This window comes from Perissodus microlepis, chromosome 11 (assembly GCF_051167445.1).
Source record: "Perissodus microlepis isolate ML-2025 ecotype Zambia chromosome 11, ASM5116744v1, whole genome shotgun sequence".
Taxonomy (NCBI): Eukaryota; Metazoa; Chordata; class Actinopteri; order Cichliformes; family Cichlidae; genus Perissodus; species Perissodus microlepis.
The window spans coordinates 22759114-22781881 of NC_140471.1; the positions used below are offsets into that span (position 1 = coordinate 22759114).

General features: G+C 41.4%; 1 protein-coding gene across 4 annotated transcripts; it reads left to right on the forward strand.

Moving 5' to 3' along the window:
- The first annotated feature begins 679 nt into the window (after positions 1 to 679).
- Positions 680 to 22716, forward strand: ttyh1 (tweety family member 1). Of its 4 annotated transcripts, XM_084943281.1 has the most exons (16): positions 680 to 790; positions 1380 to 1511; positions 5485 to 5649; positions 6982 to 7211; positions 9887 to 9998; positions 12053 to 12390; positions 13986 to 14081; positions 14197 to 14269; positions 15626 to 15701; positions 15895 to 15950; positions 16243 to 16335; positions 16435 to 16527; positions 16615 to 16754; positions 17940 to 18107; positions 19964 to 20042; positions 21647 to 22716. In XM_084943281.1, the coding sequence occupies exons 3-16, from the start codon at positions 5515 to 5517 to the stop codon at positions 21728 to 21730; spliced, it is 1773 nt and encodes a 590-aa protein (XP_084799407.1). In that variant the 5' UTR covers positions 680 to 790; positions 1380 to 1511; positions 5485 to 5514; the 3' UTR covers positions 21731 to 22716. The 4 variants fall into 4 exon arrangements, with proteins under 4 accessions (XP_084799407.1, XP_084799406.1, XP_084799409.1 ...); XM_084943280.1 differs by lacking the exon at positions 680 to 790 and having other exon boundaries at positions 1033 to 1511; XM_084943283.1 differs by lacking the exon at positions 680 to 790 and having other exon boundaries at positions 1047 to 1511; positions 17940 to 18000; positions 21642 to 21732.
- The last annotated feature ends 52 nt before the right edge of the window (positions 22717 to 22768 follow it).

The window sequence follows — 22768 nt, forward strand, 5'->3', positions numbered from 1 at the left end:
AAATGCCTTCATTGTGGTGCCGAGGATGTGGAAACGCTCCCTGAGCTGAAATCTTACATGCATCCCTTTCTGCTCCCCCTTCTTCTTCCTCCCAGATACATAAACACTATACATAGACTATATGAGTCAGTGAGTATGCTCTCTGGCTCTCAATCGTGTCTGCACTCCCTTGCATTATCTCCCTTCCCCCACTCTTTTTCAGTGACACAGAAAAACTAACGCCGCCCCCTCCCTCTTTGCTCGCCTGCTTCTGCCCCCCTTACTCCAGTGGCAGACAAACACCGTACTCTTTTTTTTTTTTTTTTTTTTTTTTTTTTTTAAACTCGTTCTCGCTGCAATTCAACATTATGTCGTCAATTTGCATTTTCTCAGTCCAATCCCCCCCACCCGCGACCCAACTGAACATCTCCATCCGTGCACTCCCATCTCTTGTGTCACGTTGTTGCACATTCTCCGCTGCCTCCCAGTCTCTGAATCACTGTTGATGTTGTCCTGCAGCCTCTGCTGAAAACTGGTTTTGCCTACAAATCCATTGCATGCTGCTTTGCCCCTCTCTGTTCATTGTTCACTCCATCTCTGGCTCCCTCCCTCCTCTTTCTCTCAGCATCACTCCCTGGGAACCCACTTTTTTTTTTTTCTTCTACTCAGTATTTCATGTTGCCTTTCTCTGCATCTCCCTCTCCCCGTTTTCTTCTCAGTGTGCCTCTCTTCCCCCATTTTTCTGTGCATCTCTTCCTCTCATTAGCCCTCATCAGACTGAGAGAGGAGTTCACTATTGTGTATCCAGCGTGTGAGTGGATTTTTAAAAATCTCTTTTTCCTGATTTGTTTAGTGCACACAGTTGGCCAGCAGCTTTGCATTTTTACTCTTTCTCTTGTTAATCTGGTCAGGGTTCAGTCTGGTGCTCTGGAGAGAGATTGGTCAGGTTGATGTTGGTGGGGGTCGGCATTAGAAGTGCGCCCCAGCTATGAAGTCAGCGAGGGGTTAGACTCCGCTAATCCGCGTTAACAGATTAATTATCTTTGGGTAATATCGTGTCACTGCGGTGTTGTGAAGTCACTCGGGTGTTAGGCTATGAAGGGCTACAGTGCAACGATAAAGAGTCCCTTAGGGGTGTCTCCTCAATCTTAATCCCCCTTTCTCTCTCTCGCTCTCTCTCTCTCCCTCTCTCCCTCTCTCCATCTATCTCACTCTCTCCCACTCTCACTCACTCGCGCTCACTCAGAGATCCTCTCCCATCCATCAACACAAGCACCTCTCTACTGTCATCAGACGACCAGACACTTATCGGCCATTTAATATTTAAATAACTACCAGAATTGTCTTCATTTTTGTGCTTTTTGTCATATTTTTGGCATGTCTCCAAACCATTTTTTCAGGATGATGTTTTCTCAAGAGCATCAGGCGGTGATGGCTGGCAGTATACCTCTCTGAGTGGTTAAATATTTCACGGACGCCGGCAGAGAGAAGAGACAGAAGGAGAGAGAAACCTCCCAACACAACCGACAGAGGTAAGAGACTGACCCCTCTCTTTGTCGATTAGTGGCTTAATTGCTGATGTACATGCAGAGATTGGCCAATTAAAAATGTACATTACACCAAATCACAGTGTTTTCCCAATTTGGGCTCACGCTTATCTTGGCAAATATGATTAATGGATGATCATGACACCATTAGACTGTGTTGCCAAAGGAGATCCATGCTTATCTTTTCCAACCACGACACTTAATAGGGGTCTGCTGCCTACCAGAGTAATGTGAAAATGCTGTAATGAGTTTTATTGCAGTTTCTCAGGGAAATCCAATGTTTTTTCCACCTAATTGGAGTTTCATATGACTTGGAGCTTATCTTTTTTCATGATTTTCACCATCTGCAGGATGATTTACTGTCATCAGTGGGAACACACTGTGTCACCCTCAACTTCATGCCATGCTGGACCCCTCGCACACATCAAAGCTTTGATTTGCACTGACTTTCTGAGTACGAGCTGCACTCGCTTACCTTCGGTCAGCTGACTTTGAAGGTTCATTGTCGCAGCTGAACATTAATTTTGAACATAGATGTGAGGTAGAAATTTATTTTGAGGTTTGACTGTCCCTCGGCTTTTACATGGGAGAGAGATTCAACTATACAGAGATGTTACTGAATTTCTTCTGGCTGATGAAGTGTCAAGAGGGTTTCTTTTTTTTTTTAATGTTGTCTCATAAATTCTGGTTATCAAGGTTGGTTTTAAGAAGCTCCACGCACAGGCTGTTATGTGAACGATAACAGGTTTTATGAGCCCAGACTGCAAACGAGCATAGTTCCAGCAGCAAGCCAACAGCATTATTTATATCTTGTGATTCAAAGAGATGTAGCCTCATAAAAAAAGAAAAGGTGCAGAATGATTTTCCCCGTGCTAAAGATGATCCTAAATTCAGCTGACAGAAGATGCTTCAGCCTTATTCCCATTAGCTGCCTCACAAAATGGCCCTTTTTTAAAAAATTCAGACATCATGGAGTCTCGTATAAACCAACTGAGTACATCTTCTGTGTTTTCTGAGCTCTGCACAGACAAAAGACAACACATTTGTTCTCCTGCTTTGTTTTCTTTTTATTTATTTATTTAGTTATCTCTCAGAGCTCAGAGCCATGGTGAGAATCTGTGGTTTTCCTCCATCTCTTTCATTGTCTCTCGTGTTCTTTCCTTCTCCTTTTTTCATCTTTTCTCTCCACCAACTGTGCCTAAAATCACATTTATTTGCCTTCAGTTACGCAATGGTAGCTGGCATAATAACAAGCTGGCAGGAAACATCATGTCAACTTGAGGGTTTTTATCTATGACAACTGCTGAGTAACTGGAGCTCCTCCTGGACTGTAACCACCCCCCACTAAACTTCCATCAGCGCCTCGTTAGGTGTTCCTCTACTTTTTGGGTTGCAGCAGAATCCTACCTGAACTTTGACCAGACATCTGTCATAACTGTGCATTTCCTCTTTCTCACACCCTGACCGGCTTAATTTTGTGCATGAATTGATCCAGATAGCTGCGCTCTCAGGCTATTGACTCATGTCTCTTTACCATTAACTATTCAGCAATGGCATTTATGTGAGGTTTTCTGCTTCTGTTACCACTGATGGGCCTCACAGTGACATTCACTGCATTGTTGTTCGTCAAAGGAAGTGCTTTTCCACGCTGACCCACTTCTCATCAGGTTCTCCTTTGATGTTGAATTAGTCCTTTACTTGTTATGGATCTCAAAGAGTTTTTACCCTCAGAGTCTGATAAATGCATCTCATAGACATGCTTCAATATAGATAACCTAATAAACACACTTAAGATAAATGGTACAGTAGGAAATGTAATACTGGATGACTTACTACAGAAGTCTGTTTACACTGCTGATTTGTGTTGGATGGATGTAGTTCTCACAGTGTGTGAACCATTATGTTCAGCACAGTTTTAATAAGGGAAATGGAGTGTTGGCTGTGATTTGATTTGTGACAGTTGGGCTGCTGGAACCATTAAGGTGAACAGGCTTATTGTAATGGGCTTAGAGAAGCCCTGTCTGCCCCGTGGGTGAGCCGTTAACTCGTTCTGGGCCGCAAAAATCTGAGTGGCCAAACTGTTTGGGCTTTGAATATGACATGTGGCAAAATCCAAACTTTTATCACGCACAGTATTTAGTACAGTTATGTGCAGTGGCTTGTAAGAATCAGAGCCACTGTGTGGGTGACTCAATAGGGAGAGTGAAAAAAGTCTCTCTTAAGTAGAACATTGTGCCAGCTGAAGCTACTGGACAAATCACAGTGGCTTTAAAACACACAGAAATCCAACACAGGCCATCAGTTCAGGGTCTCTTTTATTATTGAATAGTGATTAGAGGCAGAGTCGTATCTGTCTGTGATATCAGCATTGAGCTGCTCTGTATAGCCTCTATATTTAAGTGACAGTGCTGTTGTTGTGAATGGTTGTCTCTCCTGCCGCCTAAAAATGCTCCTTTGTCGAACAGTAAAGCTCTGACGGTCTCTTAATCTGGGCAGCTGGTATCAGAAGCCTACCAGACTCTGTCTTGCCCTCTGTTCCATCTCTGCTCCTTCATTGTAATGAGTATTCCAGTGTGTGTTTTAGCTAACCGGATTTGCCCTTTGTATTTACCCTACTTTCACCCCCTCCCCTTGACCAGCTTTAGTAAGATGCGCTGAACAGTGGGGGAGATGGTCAAGAATTGTGCAGCCTTTTCTCTTTCATAGCCTTCACTGTACCTTGTCTGCGGTTTTTCTTTACTTTGTACTCCAGAAAACACACTTTAGAGACCCCGAACTATACATTCCCTGCATGCAGAGGCTTGTCACATACTACTATTCATTATATTAGAGAAAGGAATGGCATAAATAACAGTGTTATTTATGTTTCTTTAAGTCAGTGCATTTAAATCTAATTGTATTTGCTTTTTGATCGTATTTTACACTTTATTCAATATTACAAGTGGAGAGAGACAAAATAAATGTGAGGAAAGAGAGTCAGTATGCATGAAAGTTTAGCCTGCCAGATATTGAACCGGGGAGTCAGCGCTGACTGAATTTATGCCCATGTGGTCTGTGGCTAACCAAACAACTGCCAGTTGGCCCTATGAAAGATCTCTTTCTTTGCAACTAGGCAAAAAAATTAAGAAAATTTGATTTCATCTCTAAATATTTTTGTCACAAAACTCCACATATTTTAAGTTTTTTGTTTCTTAATTTATTTCGATCACGTAAACAATATTCAAAGTTTATTTAGCAAAGAAAAGAAGAGAAAAAATGCTATACATATTAAAGCTAATGCATTTCAATATTGCTTCAACTGTTACAGATCAAAAAACTAGTGGGAGGAAGTACACACTTATTTAATCCCACCCAGTTTAAGATGTTATAAAACACAGAAAGATCTCCTGATCATGTATTAATGGAATTATTTAACATTTAATTTGATTAATAGACCAGTGAAACTAACAAATAATGTTTTAAACTTAAGCATAAAAGGTAAAAAAGAGAAAGTTGCCAACAAAATAGTAACATTTTAAAAATCTTTAGCAAAGCTTAAAAACTAATCAACAAAATTATAAAAGTGTAATAAAACTGCAACAATTAAAAACAAATAAGAGCAATGGTTAGGAGGTAATTAAGAGCAACACAAACGATAAGGCACCTTTAGCAAAAGCAACACTAGAAACATACGTTTCTTTAAAAAAAGTAGAATATCTCGGATGCTGAGACTGATTGTGTCACAGCTTGGAATCACAGCTGCTTTGGACTGATCAAGTTTTCTACTCATCTCAGGCAATCGTTTGTCATGAAGTCTAGTTATCACCTGCAAATGATGCTTGAAGACATTAATAGTAACCTCTCTTTCCTCTCAGCTTCACCCTGTGCTCAGGAAGACCTTCATCCCTCCTGAACCTCTTTCCTCTCTTCCATTCTTCACATCCTGGTTATTCTGACCCCTCTTTCTTGCCTCCTATAGGGTGGAGGAGGGGACTGGTGGCAGCAGAAAATGGCTACCATGACTACGGTACCCAGCTATAACCCTTCGCTGTGGGTGAGAATGTGTCACGCCCTGCCCCGGCTGGACTTCTCCATGCAGATGAGGGACAACGTCTTTGTCCCTGTCAGCTGGGAGTACCAGCAGGTAACTGACACCTGCCACTCGTGCCACATTGTAACCACATGCTGTGCTGTGGCTGTCCAGTCTGAGGTGCCAGATCGCATAATAATTACAGCCCTGTTACTCAATTTGCAGTTGCAGATACAATTGATATTTTACTACAACTTGTGGCACATTGTGCTATAAATTGTTCCACAAATTTCTACATGTCAGAGCAACCTGTAGCAATATGATAATGGCATTTACAGGCCTTTAAAAGCATAATTATTGGTGCAGTATGTCAGATCTTGTCATTCCTCATTTCTATACCTTGATTTTGATTCTTTAATCCCCCTTTTGAACCATACCGATTGGAGCTATTTTATGCAATTTGGTATCAGGTAGTGCAAGATATTCAACATGGCGGGAACCCGCTGGAAGGTTTCCACAGCTGCTATTGTGCTCATGGTCCTGTTTGTGCTGTAAAATGCAAGGTTCATCCCTCTCTTCCAGCAAGCGCTCATGCAAGCACTCCAGCTAGCCATGTCTCACAGTGTTTGTGACTTCTCTGCGGTACAAAGAGGAGGTGGAGGGGGGGACTCAAATTATCCTGCAGAACAGAAAGACAAAAGAAACTGAAAGTGCTCAGAGAGAGGGAATGAGTAATGCAAGGAGGTTTTCCGAAGAGAAAGCCGGGCAGAGAGAGAGAGCGAGAGAGACAGAGAGAGGGAAGGCAAAGTGAGTGAGTGAGAGTGGGAACGAGAGAGACTGGCAGTGAATGTATTTAAGTAGGTCACAGATTATTAATAGAGATTCAGTGGTGTGGATAGAAAGAAAGAGAGGGGGGAGAGAAAGAGAGTGGGAACGAGTGAGAACGTGGGGAAAGAGGGATTGGGGGAGTGGAGCGAAGGGGACGGGCTTCAGAGGACATGAGGTGAGAATGGAGGGAAGGTGGAGGAATGGGGCAGATGGATGGAGGATAATACTGTAGATATGTGGCTGATATGTGGCTTCAGCTGTGTTGATTTTATGACGTGAAGCTTGATGAAAAGCAAAAGGCTGAAATGGCTCAGTGACATTAGAACCCAGCAAGGTGCACAGACTGATGGGCATTCAGGGGTAAAAATCTTTGAAACAAGTTGCATTAATCCTGTGGGGTATGCGTTATGTGTCTGTATCCTTGATTTATATCCTCACAGCTTTTTTATAACCATCTCCTGCTGTTAGTGGAGGCAGGACAATCTGACAAGCACTGAAATTTAACAGGATTAGTCAGTATTCTTGTAAAAATGGAATCAAAGTGCCATTTTTCTTTTCTTTTTTTTATATTCACTGACTCATCCTCTGATATTTTCCCCCTCCTCTTCCTTTTTTCAGACTTTGCTGGTTTTGTCCAGTTTATCAGCCATCGCTCTTGTTATCTCCCTATTGGTGGTTCTCTCCTTCCTCATACACTACTGCTGCTGTCACCGTGGTGACCGGAACGAAGGATCAGAAGAAGAGGAGGAGGATGAGGATGGCAGCACGGGTCACGGTTACAGTGGGAAGAAGGGGCGGGGAATCTGCTGTGTCACGTGGGTGGCGGTGGCGGCTGTCACGCTCTGCTGGTGAGAAAGAGTTTTTAGACGTCACTGTACTTCCTGGCAAATGTACACACGGCGCCTTTTGGCAGTAGTTGAAGAAGTATTCAGATGTTTTTCTCAAACAGAACCAATCACACTCATTTCTGGCTCATTATTTTTTATCTATAGACTCCTCTAGAGTCAGTTTGCATCATTCACAGCTCAAACCAATATCTATCAAAAACTGGGCCTTGGTGCAGCCCTCCAGTTCATCCTCTCATTGAAAAAGTAATTTTATCTCAGGGTACCTTCCCTTTAGCTCTTTACCTCCTGAATGCTTCAGAGTAACCCTTGAAGCTCTTTTTGAACTAAACAGTTTCTGTCAGAGTGAGGGTCGTCTCTGCCTTTGCAGCTACCTTTGAAAAACCCAGAAACTATTTTAATGGATATCAAACCACATCTTTATTGATATGGGTTAGTCATCATCCATGCACCTGTCTGCCTATCCCTCTTCTTTCATCTATACCCATCCATCCATCCATCCATCCATCCAATATTTAATTTACATCAAATAATTGCACAGAGCCAAGTTGCATACCTACATAGTCATTCATTCATTTTTGATGCATCATAATTTTTCATTAACTACATTTTAGAGAGAAATAATTCACAACAGTTAACTCTACTTTTTAATTATAATTGGAGATAAAAACACATAACTACTTTGTACGTTTCATCGATACATTTATGGAGTCTAAAACATGTTTTTCAACCATCTAAAAATACAGCAGGATGGAAATTATACTTGAAGTTAAATCTGTGTTGACAGTATATAGATCAGAACACTTGGGTCAAACCAGAATTAATCTGTAATATTTCTTTTGGTTTTTAAACCATAATGTTTTAACCATCATGAACCCAAAGCTTTAAGACTAAAGAATGCAAAAAACAATTTCACAGCTATTTAATTATAAACACACACTAGGATATCCTATCAGCCACTCCAACAGTAAACCGCTCTCTGATTCATTGTCTATTTAAGTGTGAATTTGACCATAATTTGCAATCATGCTCTATTAAAGAAGACTTGAAAATATCAATTGAGACCATAAAGTTGTCAGGAAAGTTCCTGAGGTGTTAAATTAATTTAGAATTAGGGTAATATTCTCACAGTCTTAAATAATATTGGGCTGCAGCCACTTAGATCGCCTCCTGCAGGCCATCAGAAACAATGCAGATTTATAGTGCTTGTGCATTGGCCTCAATTTTTAGGGAAAACATCCACTTCTATGCAGTATATCAAATTGCCTTAAATATGATAAAATAAACTAGAAAACTGCAATGAAGCTCCCCGTGGAATTAAACTTATTGTATTAAATGTACTTTGCTTTCCAACAGCAGTGAAGCTGTGAATCACAAGCTGTCACCTCCATCATCTCCATCGTCATGTGTTCTTTCCGTCTCTCACTCAGTCACTGATGTGTTTATAATAAGACTGGCCCAGACAGCAGCTGACAGTCATGTGACGTTGCTGTTTCCCAACCACAGGGCAACAATTGCACTGTTAGCTGTGTGTGTTTTGGCATTAAAGTGTGTTTGTGGATGATCTCAGCTCTCCCACCTACGGTACAGCAGTCATTTACCCACCGGTGTTCCCTGCAGCTCCGGTGACCATGCAGTCTTCAAGTCAGTACATTGTGTTCACTGTATATTGCACAAAATTGCTGCCTGACATCTGTCCAAAGCACTGCAGTTTAACGGAAGTGTGAGTCACTCAGAGTAAGCTCTGCTCCCCATCAGACATTTTAAGTCTGAAGCTCCATCCCAGCTGCATAAGAAAATTATAGTGCCATTTAAAGCTTCAGCAGCACTTGTTATTATATTCCAGTCCATTGCCTGCCTAGTTATATACACTGAGACTACATGACAGGAAATAATGTGCTGCCGATTTGATTTCGGCTGCTTTAATGATTTCAGCACATGCAGACTGTAGGTGTTTGAGTTGGTTCGTGTCTCCCCCTTATGGAGCATAATGTGATGTCATAGTCATCGTCTCCTCTGATGCTCAATAAGGCTCTCTGTGCTGGACTGAATGAAGAAATTGTGCTGCGGTTTACTGTTAACAAATATTTATTGTCCTCCTGTTTTCTCCAGATGGTAACCTTTGGCCTCCAGTATGAAACAAGCGTGTGTCATTTTTGCTGCATTAGACAGCATTTAGGTTTGACAGTTTGAAATGCAAAGCACACACAGACACAGGCACACATTCCTTCTCCCCCCCCCTCCGCTTTCTAATCTGGGTCACATACTTTGTGGGAGATTGGGTCATACCATTCCTCTTGGGTTTGAGGGGATTTGATGAACATCTGGCCTGGGCCTTAATCTGAATATTTGAATAACAGAGAAATGTGTAAACACGTCGCTATGTTTTACATTTTGAATATTTTCCTTGCCGATGCTGTGAGTCATCTTTTTTCTCCCATCAACTGTTTATTCCATCCCCTGCTCACCACTGATGGTATGCTCATCCAGAGCGCACATATGACATCCTCACCAGCTCTATCTCCTCCTGTCACATTCATTTAAAATGTACATCCACGCTGAATTAAACATTACATTTATGCCTCTGCTATCTGTTCTCCTGTCCCCCTCTTTCTCTCTCCCCGTCACCCTCCCACAATGTTTTCATGTCCCCCCCCCCCCCTCTCTCTCTCATGCAGTGTTGCCATAGGCATCGGTTTCTATGGCAACAGTGAGGCTAATGATGGGATGTATCAGTTGACCTCGTCTCTTCTCACAGCCAATTATACGCTAGCTTCCATCGATCTGCTGGTGAGTGGTGCTCTCTGCAAGTAAAATGTCATGCAAAGTATCTACCCTGTATGACTGTGTGTGTGTGTGTGTGAGAGAGACGGAGTGTGAGAGAGAGGAAGACAGATGGGCTGAATTTGTTCATGAGGTCTGCAGAGAGGGAAAGAAAATCAGATACAAACTTCTGTTTCATTGATCTCTGTGGTCAGACAGTGGTTTATGTGTCAAACTACTAAATGGCACAGGCCAGCAAATCTGTGCATATTACACATGAATTAGAGAAGATATACTCTATTCATTCTAAATGTTGGCTCAATTGAAAGCCTATAACAAAATAACTTTAATAAGTACATTAAATGGCATTTTATAGTTAAATACAACACAGCATGGCTAACTGCATAAAAGAAAGAAACTCAGTAAAGCTGAGAAATAAGGTCAATTGAAACAAGGAGTTAAATACTTAAATAAACTATTACATAAAAAAAAAGCAATCCATTTAAATGAATAGTGTAGTGCACAGTGCAATAACGTGGTGTGACAGTGCAGATTTATGTTTACATGAGAGAACAGATTACTCTCTGTAAGGCAGATTTGCTGCATTGCATGAGAAATACCACTGCATGATGCAAAGAATATACATAAAGAGTTACATCAGCTCTTAAACTAACATCTGAGAAACTGTAGGAAGATATGGAAAAAATATATATACAATATGTGGTTAAAAAATGAGACAATCGACCACACTTCTAATAATTACACACTTGAAATTGTTTAGAGAAGTAGTGAAGAAAGTTAAGAGAAAGATACTTTATTCAATCTACTCCTAACCTTCAATGAATTAATCTTTATAAGCAGTGTTTCTAGTGATGATTGATATGATCAGTGGAATAATATTTGGCCATATTTTACTACTGAAAAAAAGAAACCCTGAATTGAACCTCAAAATGAAAACATTTTGCAAAAGTGAAGCGAAGTTTCAAGGCTTACAAAATCTGTTGATTTTGGTTAAAAAATAAAATTAAGATAATTTAGAAATAAAACAGTTTTCCTCAAATTGGAGAATTCAGGTTTGTTAATGAATTCAGGTTTGTTTCCAGGAGTGGGCATCCCAAATTACCTCCAGGCTCAGAATCACTGCATGCTCAGAGAAACTACAAAACCCCCAAAGAGCTATATCTCAGACTCTACAGGCATCAGATAGCATGTTAAATGTTGAAGTTGGTGGTAGTACAATTAGAAAAAGACTGCACAGGTGTGGCTTGTTTGGAGGGTTGCAGGAGAAAGTCTTTTCATGAGATTAGGTTTGCAAAGTTGAATCTCAACAAACCACAAGACTCATGGAACAATGTCCTTTGGATGAGACCAAAGTGGGGATGTTAGAGAATACAAAGTAAATGATTCAATAATTAATAAAACAAATTAATTACTTTATGATCTGGATAATAACAAAAACATCAAATTTCTTCAGTAACTTTAAAAACTCTTTTTTGTGAATCACTAATTGTTTTACATGACAGCTTTCCTCCACCACTAGAAACATAATGCAAACTATTCCTACAGTTGCCTCAACCTTTGCACAAAGACTTTTAGGGATAAACTATGTTGATGTGATGTTTCATTCTTTATTAGGGCAGTACTGTACTGCAGGAAGTAGTGCTTTTGTAAAGTAAGGCTGGGGCATCAGTTCACCCTACAGCAAGATGATGTCCCAAAAACATTAGGTAAGGATAAGGATGATGAAAGAGCAGCACGGTCTCCAAATTAAACTCCAACTTCTGCAGCGCATCACTGCTAACGGGATGAAAACCACAACCGTCCCGAAAAGACCTTAAAATATGGAGACAGAGACATAAAGATAGCAAACACATATGAGAAGTAGTGAAGTATTCAGAAGTTTGATAAGTGTAAATTTGCATTATAGACTATGAGAGCCATTCTGAGGCGCCGAGGATGTCCAACATCTTTAGCTCTCTGTTTCCTACACCAGGATTTTATGACCCTATGAGCATCATCAAGCTCACTTTGTGGTTTCAGTCCTACTTTACTCCCCTCACATTCCTCCTTCCTCCCTCAAGATTTCAGACACAATTACTGGACTTCAGCTGTCTATCTCTGGACCACTGGCCTCGATGGAGGAGTTATTTACTGGCAGCAAACCCTTCCTGGTTTCGACGCGGAACTGCCGGAGGTTATCTGAGAACGTCATCAACCTCCTCTCCTCCATCTCCCTGGCTCGGTCCAGCATTGACACTGGGCTGGGGAATGACAGCAGTATCAGTGGGGCGTCCATCACGCCTCTGACCCCGGTACCGCCCTCTGTGGCACCTACAGTGGTGCCTAACAGCGGCTTAATGGCCAGCCCCTTCTCACCTGGCTGGGCGGCCAACACACTGATGGTCAATGAGGACTACAGGTAAGGCTGCACAGTTCAGGATAATATAAATTAATAATACAGTTTATCAGTTTGAATGACTAATCTATTATTCATGCAGCATTTTCACGGGGTGAAAAGAAGCAGTTCTTACACCAGTTCAAATACCAAACTAGTGCTTTTACAGCCTGAGATAATGTGACAATGTGAGCTTTTGGTTTTTTTTTTACTTGTTTATGAGAGAATTATTTGTTACAGTTAGAAAAGCCCATGAGATTTATACCCAGTGCTTTAAAAATAGAAATTAACAGCTACCTTTCAGGTTACCTTGTCAGGGTCGTAAGGTGTTTATGTATTTCTGCAAAAAGCTCTTTGCCTTACAAACTTCCACATGTACAAGCTGTCTGCAAACACAGCCACACTCTTATTCCTACGATGCTGTGAGAGGCTGCCAGACGTCCTGCCCCAGCCCCTCATAAATGTTGCATGTTTATTAAGATGTGCTTGTTGATGTAATGCCATTTTCCCCCCAGTTATATTATGTTGATGGGCTGCTTTTATATTCCATATTGGAAACATTTCAGTTGATAAATAAAAGCTAACAAGTATATCCTAGCTTAGATAAATAACGTCAGTCAAGTAATAACAATGTCCTCATAAACAAAGCAGATTGTTCCCTTGTTGCAGGGAGAGGGGAAGGAAAGTTCAAGCTCCTCCTGACTCATTTTACACAGCCAGCAGTTTTGATTCTGGGAACAATTGCTGGTGACTGAATGTTTATCCAAGATCAGGCGGAAGAATCGAAATGTGATCAGATCTGCTCGTTGGTGATTTGGGGAAAAGACACATACATTGGTTAAATTATTATATTTTATTTTTCAAAGAGTATTTGAAAAAAAAAGTGAAAATCACTTTTATTTATTTGTTGATCATCTTATAATTCATGTCCCCAGTAAAACCAGGACTTTTAAATTAAAAACTAGATATTAAATGCAACTAGCTCCATCGCAAGTAAACAAGTCCTAAAGCATCATTACTTTACCAGGAAGATAAAAAAACATTTCCACATGGTTTTTTTCTAGTTGTAAACACTATTGTAAACACTGCTACCGCATTTATCCCCATTGTTGAGGCAAAATCATCATGGCCAGAGGATTCAAAATCCATAAAAACATTGCAATTGCTACTAAAAAAACCTGAGAAAACAGAAATTTGCTTTCAGGAACTCTGTGGGATTAATAGGCACAACATAGCAGTTGTGCTATGATAGTAAGATGTGATGTTTTCTATTAAGTAGCTTGTATGCAAGTATGGATTGATGATAAATGGTGATGGATATGTACTTACACAGACATGTAGAAAGGTATATGGATGGATAGAAAATAGATGGGTGGATCATGGGTAGATAGGTAGGGTGTGAATCTATGGATGGATGGTCACAAAGATGATAGATTGATATATAAATAGACAGATGTAGGTACATGAATGTATAAATGGGTAGATATGGGTGGATGGATAGATAGATATCCCATATTAGAAAAATGTTGATTGGACTTTAAGTAAAATTTTGGTCAAGTTGCTGTTAAGCAAGGATTGATATTGTAATTAACACACAGTAATATGTGTGTGTGTTGTAGGTGGCTGTCTTATGTGTTGCTGCTGCTCCTTGACCTCATAGTTTGTCTGTTCATCCTGCTGGGACTCGCCAAACAAGCCCGTTGGCTGCTCATCCTGTGAGTACACACACATTTGTATCTTTAGACACATACCACACAAAAACTGGATTGATGGCAATGGGTGTCCTCTTGGTTGAAGAGTTTCTGTCCCCCCGCCCCCCCCCATCCACAGGATGACAGTGCTGGCTTGGCTGGCCCTCTTCCTAAGCTGGGGCTCCCTGGGTTTGGAGACAGCCACTGTGGTGGTGAGTAGACTCAGTAAAACTGCGATACAGGCTGGCTATAGCGGAGAGAAGAGAGCTTTAGGAGGCCGACCCCTGATGGCAAGCCAAAGTAATGTGCATATATGTGCTTATGTGTGAATTCTGTGCCTATTGTGCTAAACTGTGAAAAGACCTGCCTCCTAGGGAACGCTGCAGTCATTGCAGAGGACCAAGGAGGCAGGAAAATGGGGCAGAGATTAAAGATTCAGTGTGCGTGTGCACGAGTGCGTTTGCGAACAAAGTGTGTTTATGCAGCAAAGTGCGTGTTTTACATGCAAGTGTGTTTGCAAGTGTGTGGGTTGTTGGCTTCAAGAAGTAAAGATAGAGAAGTGCTTTCAACAAGAGTGAGGAGGGGAGAGGAGGAGCAGGAGAGTGCATCTTGAGATCACTTTTAGAGCGAGAGCAAGCCGAAGTAAGTGATAGAGAGAGACAGAGAGTGGGGAAACCGTCAACTTGCGAAGGCATTTGGCTCCACGATTCTTTACAGTGAGCATACAAAAAAATTTGTACTGTAAAATAAAGTTTTAAATGGACAGTGTTTGGCTGAAGGTCTACTTTTCACTTGTATAGAAAATGCATCAATGTGCCATTTGTTATCATCAGCAGTCGAGCCACAGTTTTAGATGGTGACATTTACCAGCAGCAAAGAGCATAAAGAGCATTTTTATGTCCAAAACAGAGGGCTGTCCATATGAACTATTTCTCTTTTAAAAGCGCCCATTCTCTTTGAAGAGGAGACTTTGTTGGTGTGCGTGTGAAAAAAGAGTAAAGGGTGGGTGTTTTTCTGCATGGCTGCTCAGTTTAAGAGTCTCAGTGTCATGTGGGGCTGCCGGGAGATGTCCCAAGGCCTGTGGGTCCACACAGGGCTGCTCTGTCCCTGGTCACTGACAGGGAAACAATAGGCCAGCTGTGGGCCTCTCAACCTTATTCTGGCCACCATCGTCGCTTTCTCATTCCGTCAGCAGGCTCCCTGTGTGGCTCTTGCACCCTCTTCTGGTCGGGCGATCTCAGGCTGAGAGAGTTTGTGGGAGTACACTCTCTGAACCGAAGTGCGCCCAACCTCAAAAACACAGATGATATTAAAAAAGAAGCTAAATGAAAGAGTGATCTAACAGCAGAAGAGGAGAGCATGGGAGGAGGAGGGGGGTGTCGATATTTGCTGCTGTGTTGTCCGATGCTGTCAGTTATCTGTAGAGACAAGTATGTCAGTTGGTCACTGTGTCTACAAATGTTTTCCTATCTGATCATTTCTCTTGCCCTCCCTCTTCCACCTCACCTCTTCCTCACTCTCGCTATCCTCCTGTCATCCTCTCTCACTGTCCCCGTCACTCTCGCCAGGCTCTCAGTGACTTCTGCTCAGATCCAAACGCGTTTGTCCTTAACTCCACCCACTTCAACAGTGGGACCAGCTCAGGTACAGATTCCCTCTCTGAGCAACACTTTCTGGAAAATCTAGTTGTTTTCCATGCCTGCCATGCACTTGATTTACCCCCTGCCCCAAATGTGCTTTTGCTAGCAGAATCCAATATAATGACAGATGACTGTTTCCACATTTTTTCCTATTGTGCATTGATCTTTTGTGCACTGCTGTTTTGTTGGCCACCCAGACGTGTTGGATTATTACCTGACCTGCAACAGGCGCATGAACAGTCCATTCCAGCAGGTAATGCCACCTCTGCCAGTCAGCGTATTACATTTGCAGGCATTTTCTGATTCTCTTACCCAGAGTGATTCAAAGGGAGTGAGCAGATAGTATGTCAAAGTTTCTGAAGGGCAGTTGGAGGGGAAAAATAAAACTGAGGACAGGATGCACAGCTGTTGCTACGTGTCCTGTCCTTAAATTATTTAGTCCCTCGACAAGTAGCTACACTCTCAGCACATTAATGCTATGTTTGAGAAACAATGCCAAATAAAACCTCTGATTTCCACTGACTATATTGACTTGTTGGCTTTAGCTGCTGACCCAGTCACAGAGGGCACTCTCAAACATTCACACACATCTCTCCAGTCTGGACAGAAATGCTCTCACACAGTTCCCCAAAGCTGAGGTATGTGCACTACTTATTTTTATGAAATACTACATTTTCTGCACGTGGACCGCCTCCTCGGTGGTTTTCTCACATTCTGGAATTTCTATGTCGTTGCAGAAATCACTCAGGGATGTTCAACAGATACTCAACTCAACAGAGGGCAACTTTCATCAGCTGGTGGCACTACTGAACTGCCGGGGTCTGAATAAGGTGATCAGAAGAACTCGGCACTGCTCGCTGCTGTGCTGCTCTATTCTCATTTATTCATTTCTGTATTTTTCTGCCATTTTATTTTAGGACTACATTGACTCACTGAAAGGCCTGTGCTATGATGGGATGGAGGGATTGCTCTACCTCTCCCTTTACTCTTTTCTCTCTGCTCTGGCCTTCACTGCCATCCTCTGCTCTCTACCTGGTGCCTGGAGGAGCTTCCCCAGGTGAGAAAAGAAAACAGTAAAGTGCACGTCTCCAGTGTAACACAATAGAAATGTGCAGTATAAATACTGACACTGAGAGCACAAGTAAAAGTAGGACATTGTTGTTATGTCTTTAAGAACTGGTCTTTAGTAGAAGTTATTTACATTTGTCTGATTCACAGTGTTGTCATTCAGTTTTGCCTATTTTGCCTTGTAATGCATTTCCTCTAGAAGTGTTTCTCTGTAGCAGATATTGCTGTTTGATATTTGAAGCATGAAACATCTTGCAGTTTATTCTCCTGCTAAATAAAACCTCATTTTTATTTATTTACTTTTGTGCAGATAGGTTCAGTTTAGTATTTTTGTGCTTAGCAAGCCTACAGGAGCAGGGGTGGGTGGATGGTGGAAGTGGTAGCTGGTTTTCTCTAAATACATGAAATCCATTTGGAGCATTACCTATTACAATTCCATTCATTTCAGTTTTATTTATATAGCACCGAATCACAGTATCAGTTGCCTCGAGGTGCTTTATAATGTAAGGTAAAGAACAATGATACAGAGAAAAGCCCAGCAGTCACACAACCCCCTGTTAGAAAGGACTTGGCGACAGTGGGAAGGAAAAACTCCCTTTTAAGAACCATCTGTCATGACCAGTTACAGTGTAACAAACGGGTTCTTAAAAGTAGACAGGGTCTGTCTCCTGAATCCCAACTGGGAGCTGGTTCCACAGAACAGGGGCCTGAAAGCTGAAGGCTCTGCCTCCCATTGAACTTTTAAATACTCCAGGAACCACAAGTAAACCTGCATGCTGAGAGCGAAGTGCTCTAATAGAGTGACACGGTACTATGAAGTCTTTAAGATGAGATGGGGCCTGATTATTCAAGATCTTGTATGTGAGAGAAATATTTTAAATTCCTTTCTGGATTTAACAGAGAGTCAATGAGGAGAAGCCAATATGGGAGAAATATGCTCTCTCTTTCTCTGTCACTGCAGCATTTTTGGATCAACTAAAGGCTTTTCAGGGAGTTTTTAGGACATCCTGCTAATAACGAATCACAGTAGTCCAGCCTAGAAGACATAAATGCTTCTAAAGTTCTTCAGGATCGCAAGATGAGAGAATTAGATGTCTTTTTAAATTCAAAACAGAATCCAGTAGCTTGGTATCGTCATATTTTTGCTTTTTCTCTCTTTCATGGTCGCCGACAGTGAATCAGAGGAGTACGAAGACTCAGACAGCGAGAGTGAGGACCCCTTCACTTCCCATCAGGCACGTAGACAGACGTCCTCGGGGTCTCAGCGAGGGGCCATGGCCCCCTTCTATAATTACCCAGGGGCAGGGTGGACACCCCCCTTTTCTAGCGCGCCGCCCCTCCCGTGAGTAACACAGACACACAGACACACAGACAGACAGACAGAGAGAACATACACACACACCCTAAAATTATTATTTTTTAAATACAAGAGGAGGAAGTTGCTGAAACAGATGTTTCTGTTTCAACATCTGGATCCATGAAAAGCTTTTTACACTGGTGTCTCCCCCGAGCCCCAGACTGTAAAAGTCCAAGAAAATATAAAACAAAAGAGTAAATTCAGAGACTGGCGGAGCACTGTTTTTGTTTTTGTGCAGACACATAGTCTTTTTGCTGAAGTGTGAAATCACATCCCGCCTTCCTTCAGAACATTATTACAGCACAGTTATAGCTATACTGATGAGTGCAGGACAGTCAGCCAGGTTCAAACTCTCCTGCCTTACACACATGCACACACAGGATTAGGCTGAATCCACAGAGCTGTCAGGTTAAGCACATGCATTGCAGACAGACACACAGACAGGTCATTATGGACTACAGCGTAGGCAGAGAAACAGACACAACTCCAGAGGTCTGTCTGTCTGTGTGTCTGTCTATTCGTCTGTCGAGTGTTTCGGGACAGACGACGTAGGCCACTCGGTCATTTCACAGATCTCGTCTCAAATGGCGTCCTGTCTCCTAAACAGCAGTGCGCTGCTGCTGTGTTGGGTGGGGGGCAGGGTGTCATTGACGAGGATGCGCTCGTAAAAACTCCGGCGGTGTGAGGCTCAGGTTGACTATAGGTAACCCCTCCCACACACACCCTCCTGCATCACTCTCATCTCTCACCTCATTGTGGTGTCCAAACCCCTCAGATTATTATCTCTCTCTCTCTCTGTCCTGCTCCTTTTTTGTTCTTCATAATTCCTCCTGCTTCCCGATTAGTTCTCCCTATATGGAGGACCGAAGCAGCCAAAATAAAATAAGCATAAAGAAGTAAATAAACTACTCGGAAAATTAATGATTATACAAAAGGAATATTTAAGAGAAATGTAGGCATGAACAAATGTATAAATGCAAGAGAAATTCATGTTTTTTTAAATTGGTTAAATAAATGAAATGAAAAATAAAGAAATAGATAAAAAGGAAAAGTACATAATAGAAATATGAACATCAATTTGTGTCGCATTTTGTAAATTAATCGGTGTCTACATTTCTTTTTTTTTTATTATTATTATTATACTCATATATTTACTTCCTTATTTATATTTGTTTTTGGCTGTTTCAGTCCTCTGCATACCTTCAATTTTCTCATCTTACTTTGTTTTGACCCCCCTCCCTTTACTCCTTTATGCAAAAATCAAAGTATAGTTAGTGCTACTAATTTTACTTACTATCCTAATGCAGTGGATCGTCTTGACTCCATATGTGATATTAACGCACAAATACAAAGATACAAAGAAACTCAGCTAAATACAGTCCACTCCTCTTAAATGGAAGCTCAGGACTGCTTTAAAAGCTTTCTGGGTTTTATCGTGCAGATAAACAAATTCATTAGCAAAGCAACATAACGGCTGAAATGCAGCTGGCGATTCATACCCAGTCCTAAATGCCTGTAATTGCAGATTATTGTGCAAATCCTATTGTGCATCAGTCATCAGGAGTGGACTGTACAGCTTCTGCTGGTGCTCACAGTGTCCTTCCTGAGTGCCAGTAGTACTAATAGCTCTGCTGAGTGCTGTGTTGTCTGCACTATTTCTCTAATCGTTCTTTCTCCTTTTTTCCTTTTACCTGTCCGTGGGTCTCGTCATCCTGCGGTCCTCCCCCCACCCCCCTTCTGTCTTTCTCAATGTGTCTCACCCCTTCTTTCCCTCTCTTCTTTATCCTCTATTCGTCTTCTCCCGCTCTCTTCTGTCCTTGTCTCTTTCTATCTCTATACAGGACTCCAAACGTTTCCTCCAATGGCAACCCTGGCTATGAGAGCCTACCCTTGACTGACAGGCAGTCCCCACCCCCCTCTGTGAGTTCCTCTGTACCTGTGACACCATCGCACTCTGTGCCATTTTTTTCATTGCTGTTAGTGCTCACGCTCGCTTTGATAACAAGTAGCAAACGGACTAACGTGGTTCACTTTTACTTCAACAGTTTAAAACCTTTAAAAAGTGCAAAGCATATCAGGAAGAACATTTGTCCATTTTGACAACAAAAACTATCAACGCTGGGAAAAGAAATGAACTAAAACCAATTTACAAGTTTTTTCTGGTTATTTTAAAGCACATAGGAAGGTTTCAGGTTATGATACTGTCAGAGACACTGCATGACTTTTAATAGCGTCTCCCCCTCATATGTGACCTCCTGAACACCTTTATCTGTCAAGGAAGACCAGGAGATGCAGATCAAGGTGCCACAAAAATCTACTAAGTGACCTTGATCACGACAAGTTAGTCATGCTCAGCAGTTTTACAATGTTTTGACAAGGTTTCAGCTTAAGTTATAGAGCGCACAGAGTACAGACTTGCAATCTCTACCATCATATAACCTTGCTCTAACAGGTGAACAGACTTTCAGTTTTATAATGACAGCAAAAGTAATTCTTTGAAAATTCAAATCAGACTCCATCTTCCTGGCAAAAGCTGTAAGATAGGGTTGAAAGTCCAGGTGGCATGATACGGGCTTATTTTGCAGCTACAGGACCTGGACACCTTCCAAACACAGAGTCAGCCATTGAACTCTGTGTAACAATGTACTCCAGAGTCAAATGTGAGGCCATCTGTCAGGCAGCTAAAGCTTGGCCCAAATTCTGTCATGCAACAGGATAATGATCCCAAGCACAGCAGCACATCTGAATGAACAGAAAAAAACGAAAGAATGTAGGTGGTGCATGGTCAAAATCCAGACCTAGGCCTGACTGAAATTATGTGGTGGGACCTTAAGAGAGCTTTGCATAAACAAATACCTGCAAACCTCAATGAACTGAAACAACGCTGTGAAGAAGAGTGGGGCAAAATGGCTCCATAATTATGTGAGGGAACAATAAAGTCATGCAGAAAGAGCTGTTAAAAGTGCTTCTACAAGCTGCTTTATCATGGGAGGTACTTGAACGCTTTCCTTTGTACATGACTGTATGACTCGATTTCAACAAGTGAGCAAGCTTTCACTTTCATAATGACAGCTAAAGCAATTCTTTGATGTTCCGGCAGACTTCAGCTTCTGAGAAATGCTGTAAAATGCGCCGGGAACAATGCCAGTCAAGATTTTGCCAAATAAAAAAGAACATATTTGGATTTATAGTCTAGTTTATGGACTATAATATGTTGCTTCTGAGGAAAGAATGAAGTAAAACAGCAATATTTACTTCAGACCATCAGTTTGAGGGCCAGCCAATCTGCCACACATATATATACCAGAGGACAAAATCAGCTGCCTAAAGGCTAAAAGAGCTGAAAATAAAACGGTGATGCTTTAAATGAGCGTAATAGGTGCCGTGTTCTGCTTTGGATGAGCCAATGTTCACATGAATGAATAACAAACGTCTTTTTTTTCTCTTTTACTTTCTCTCCCTGAAACTTCGGACCATCTTGACCTCTCGTCTGTTGAACCCCGTCCTGTTCTCTGGAAGCGCAGTACTCTCCCAGCATGCTGACTGGTTACGGGGGAAGTCAATCACACCCCAACCCCGCCCATTCGAGGAACCTGTATTCACGTTGATTATTATTATTTTTTTGTTAGGAAATGTATAGAAAAAAAAATGTTTAGTTTTCTTATGAATGGACACTTTAATGAAATGAAAAAGAAACTAATCTAAATAAAATGAATGCTAGGTGTCAAAGTGCGTAACGTCAGTACCACTGAGTATTATCATTATTACTAGTATTATTATTATTATTAAAAGCACTTAAAAGATACAACCGACAGTGATTCTGCTGCTTGGTTATGCTTTAAACCAAGTGTGCTTGGCCTAAATTCCTCCCTCCCTTTTGTCCAAACTGTGTAAACTGTGGTGAGCCAAGTCAGAATGGTATTGACGTTACTACGTTGTAGTTTTATATTCTTAAATGTATCTGTACCACCACTTTATTTTCGAGTTTTTATATAAATATTGTTGTAGAAAAGCACTGGCACGTAGCAACAAGACACATTTTTTTCTGTGAATGGTTATGCAGTTCCTTCACTTGGTATGATTTTTTTTTTTAATTACTTTTTATAGGTGGCGATTCTGTATTTTCCTCGTATTACCTTATGGTACTCTGTATATCTCTCACTGTCTGTAATATCTGAATAATCATGAATCTTTGCTCTTTAAAAAAAACAACAAAAACAAACAAAAAAAACTTGAGGGCTGCCGTGACTCTGTTTTAATGACGGAACGGAGAACCGCCACTCAATCTCTGAGGGTGGAGAACTAGAAATCCCATGCCATGACAGCAGGTACATAGCAATATGAATCTTGCTACTGGTGCTGCAGTAGCCCTACCATAACTAGCAATAATAACTATGTATAGCGTTGGATTTCTGAGATCTCTCCAAGAAGTTTTTGTGTATATATGGTACCGGTGTGAGATTTCATCGAATCCCTCCCTCTCTGACCCCGTTAACCCTTGAATTGAGTTTGTATGGTTATCAATGCTCCTTTTGAATGGCATCCTTTTACACTCGAGAGTCTAATATAAATAAAAATAACTTCAATAACCCGACACTGGTCCTCATCTTCATGTCAACACAATGCCAAGAAAACACACACACAGA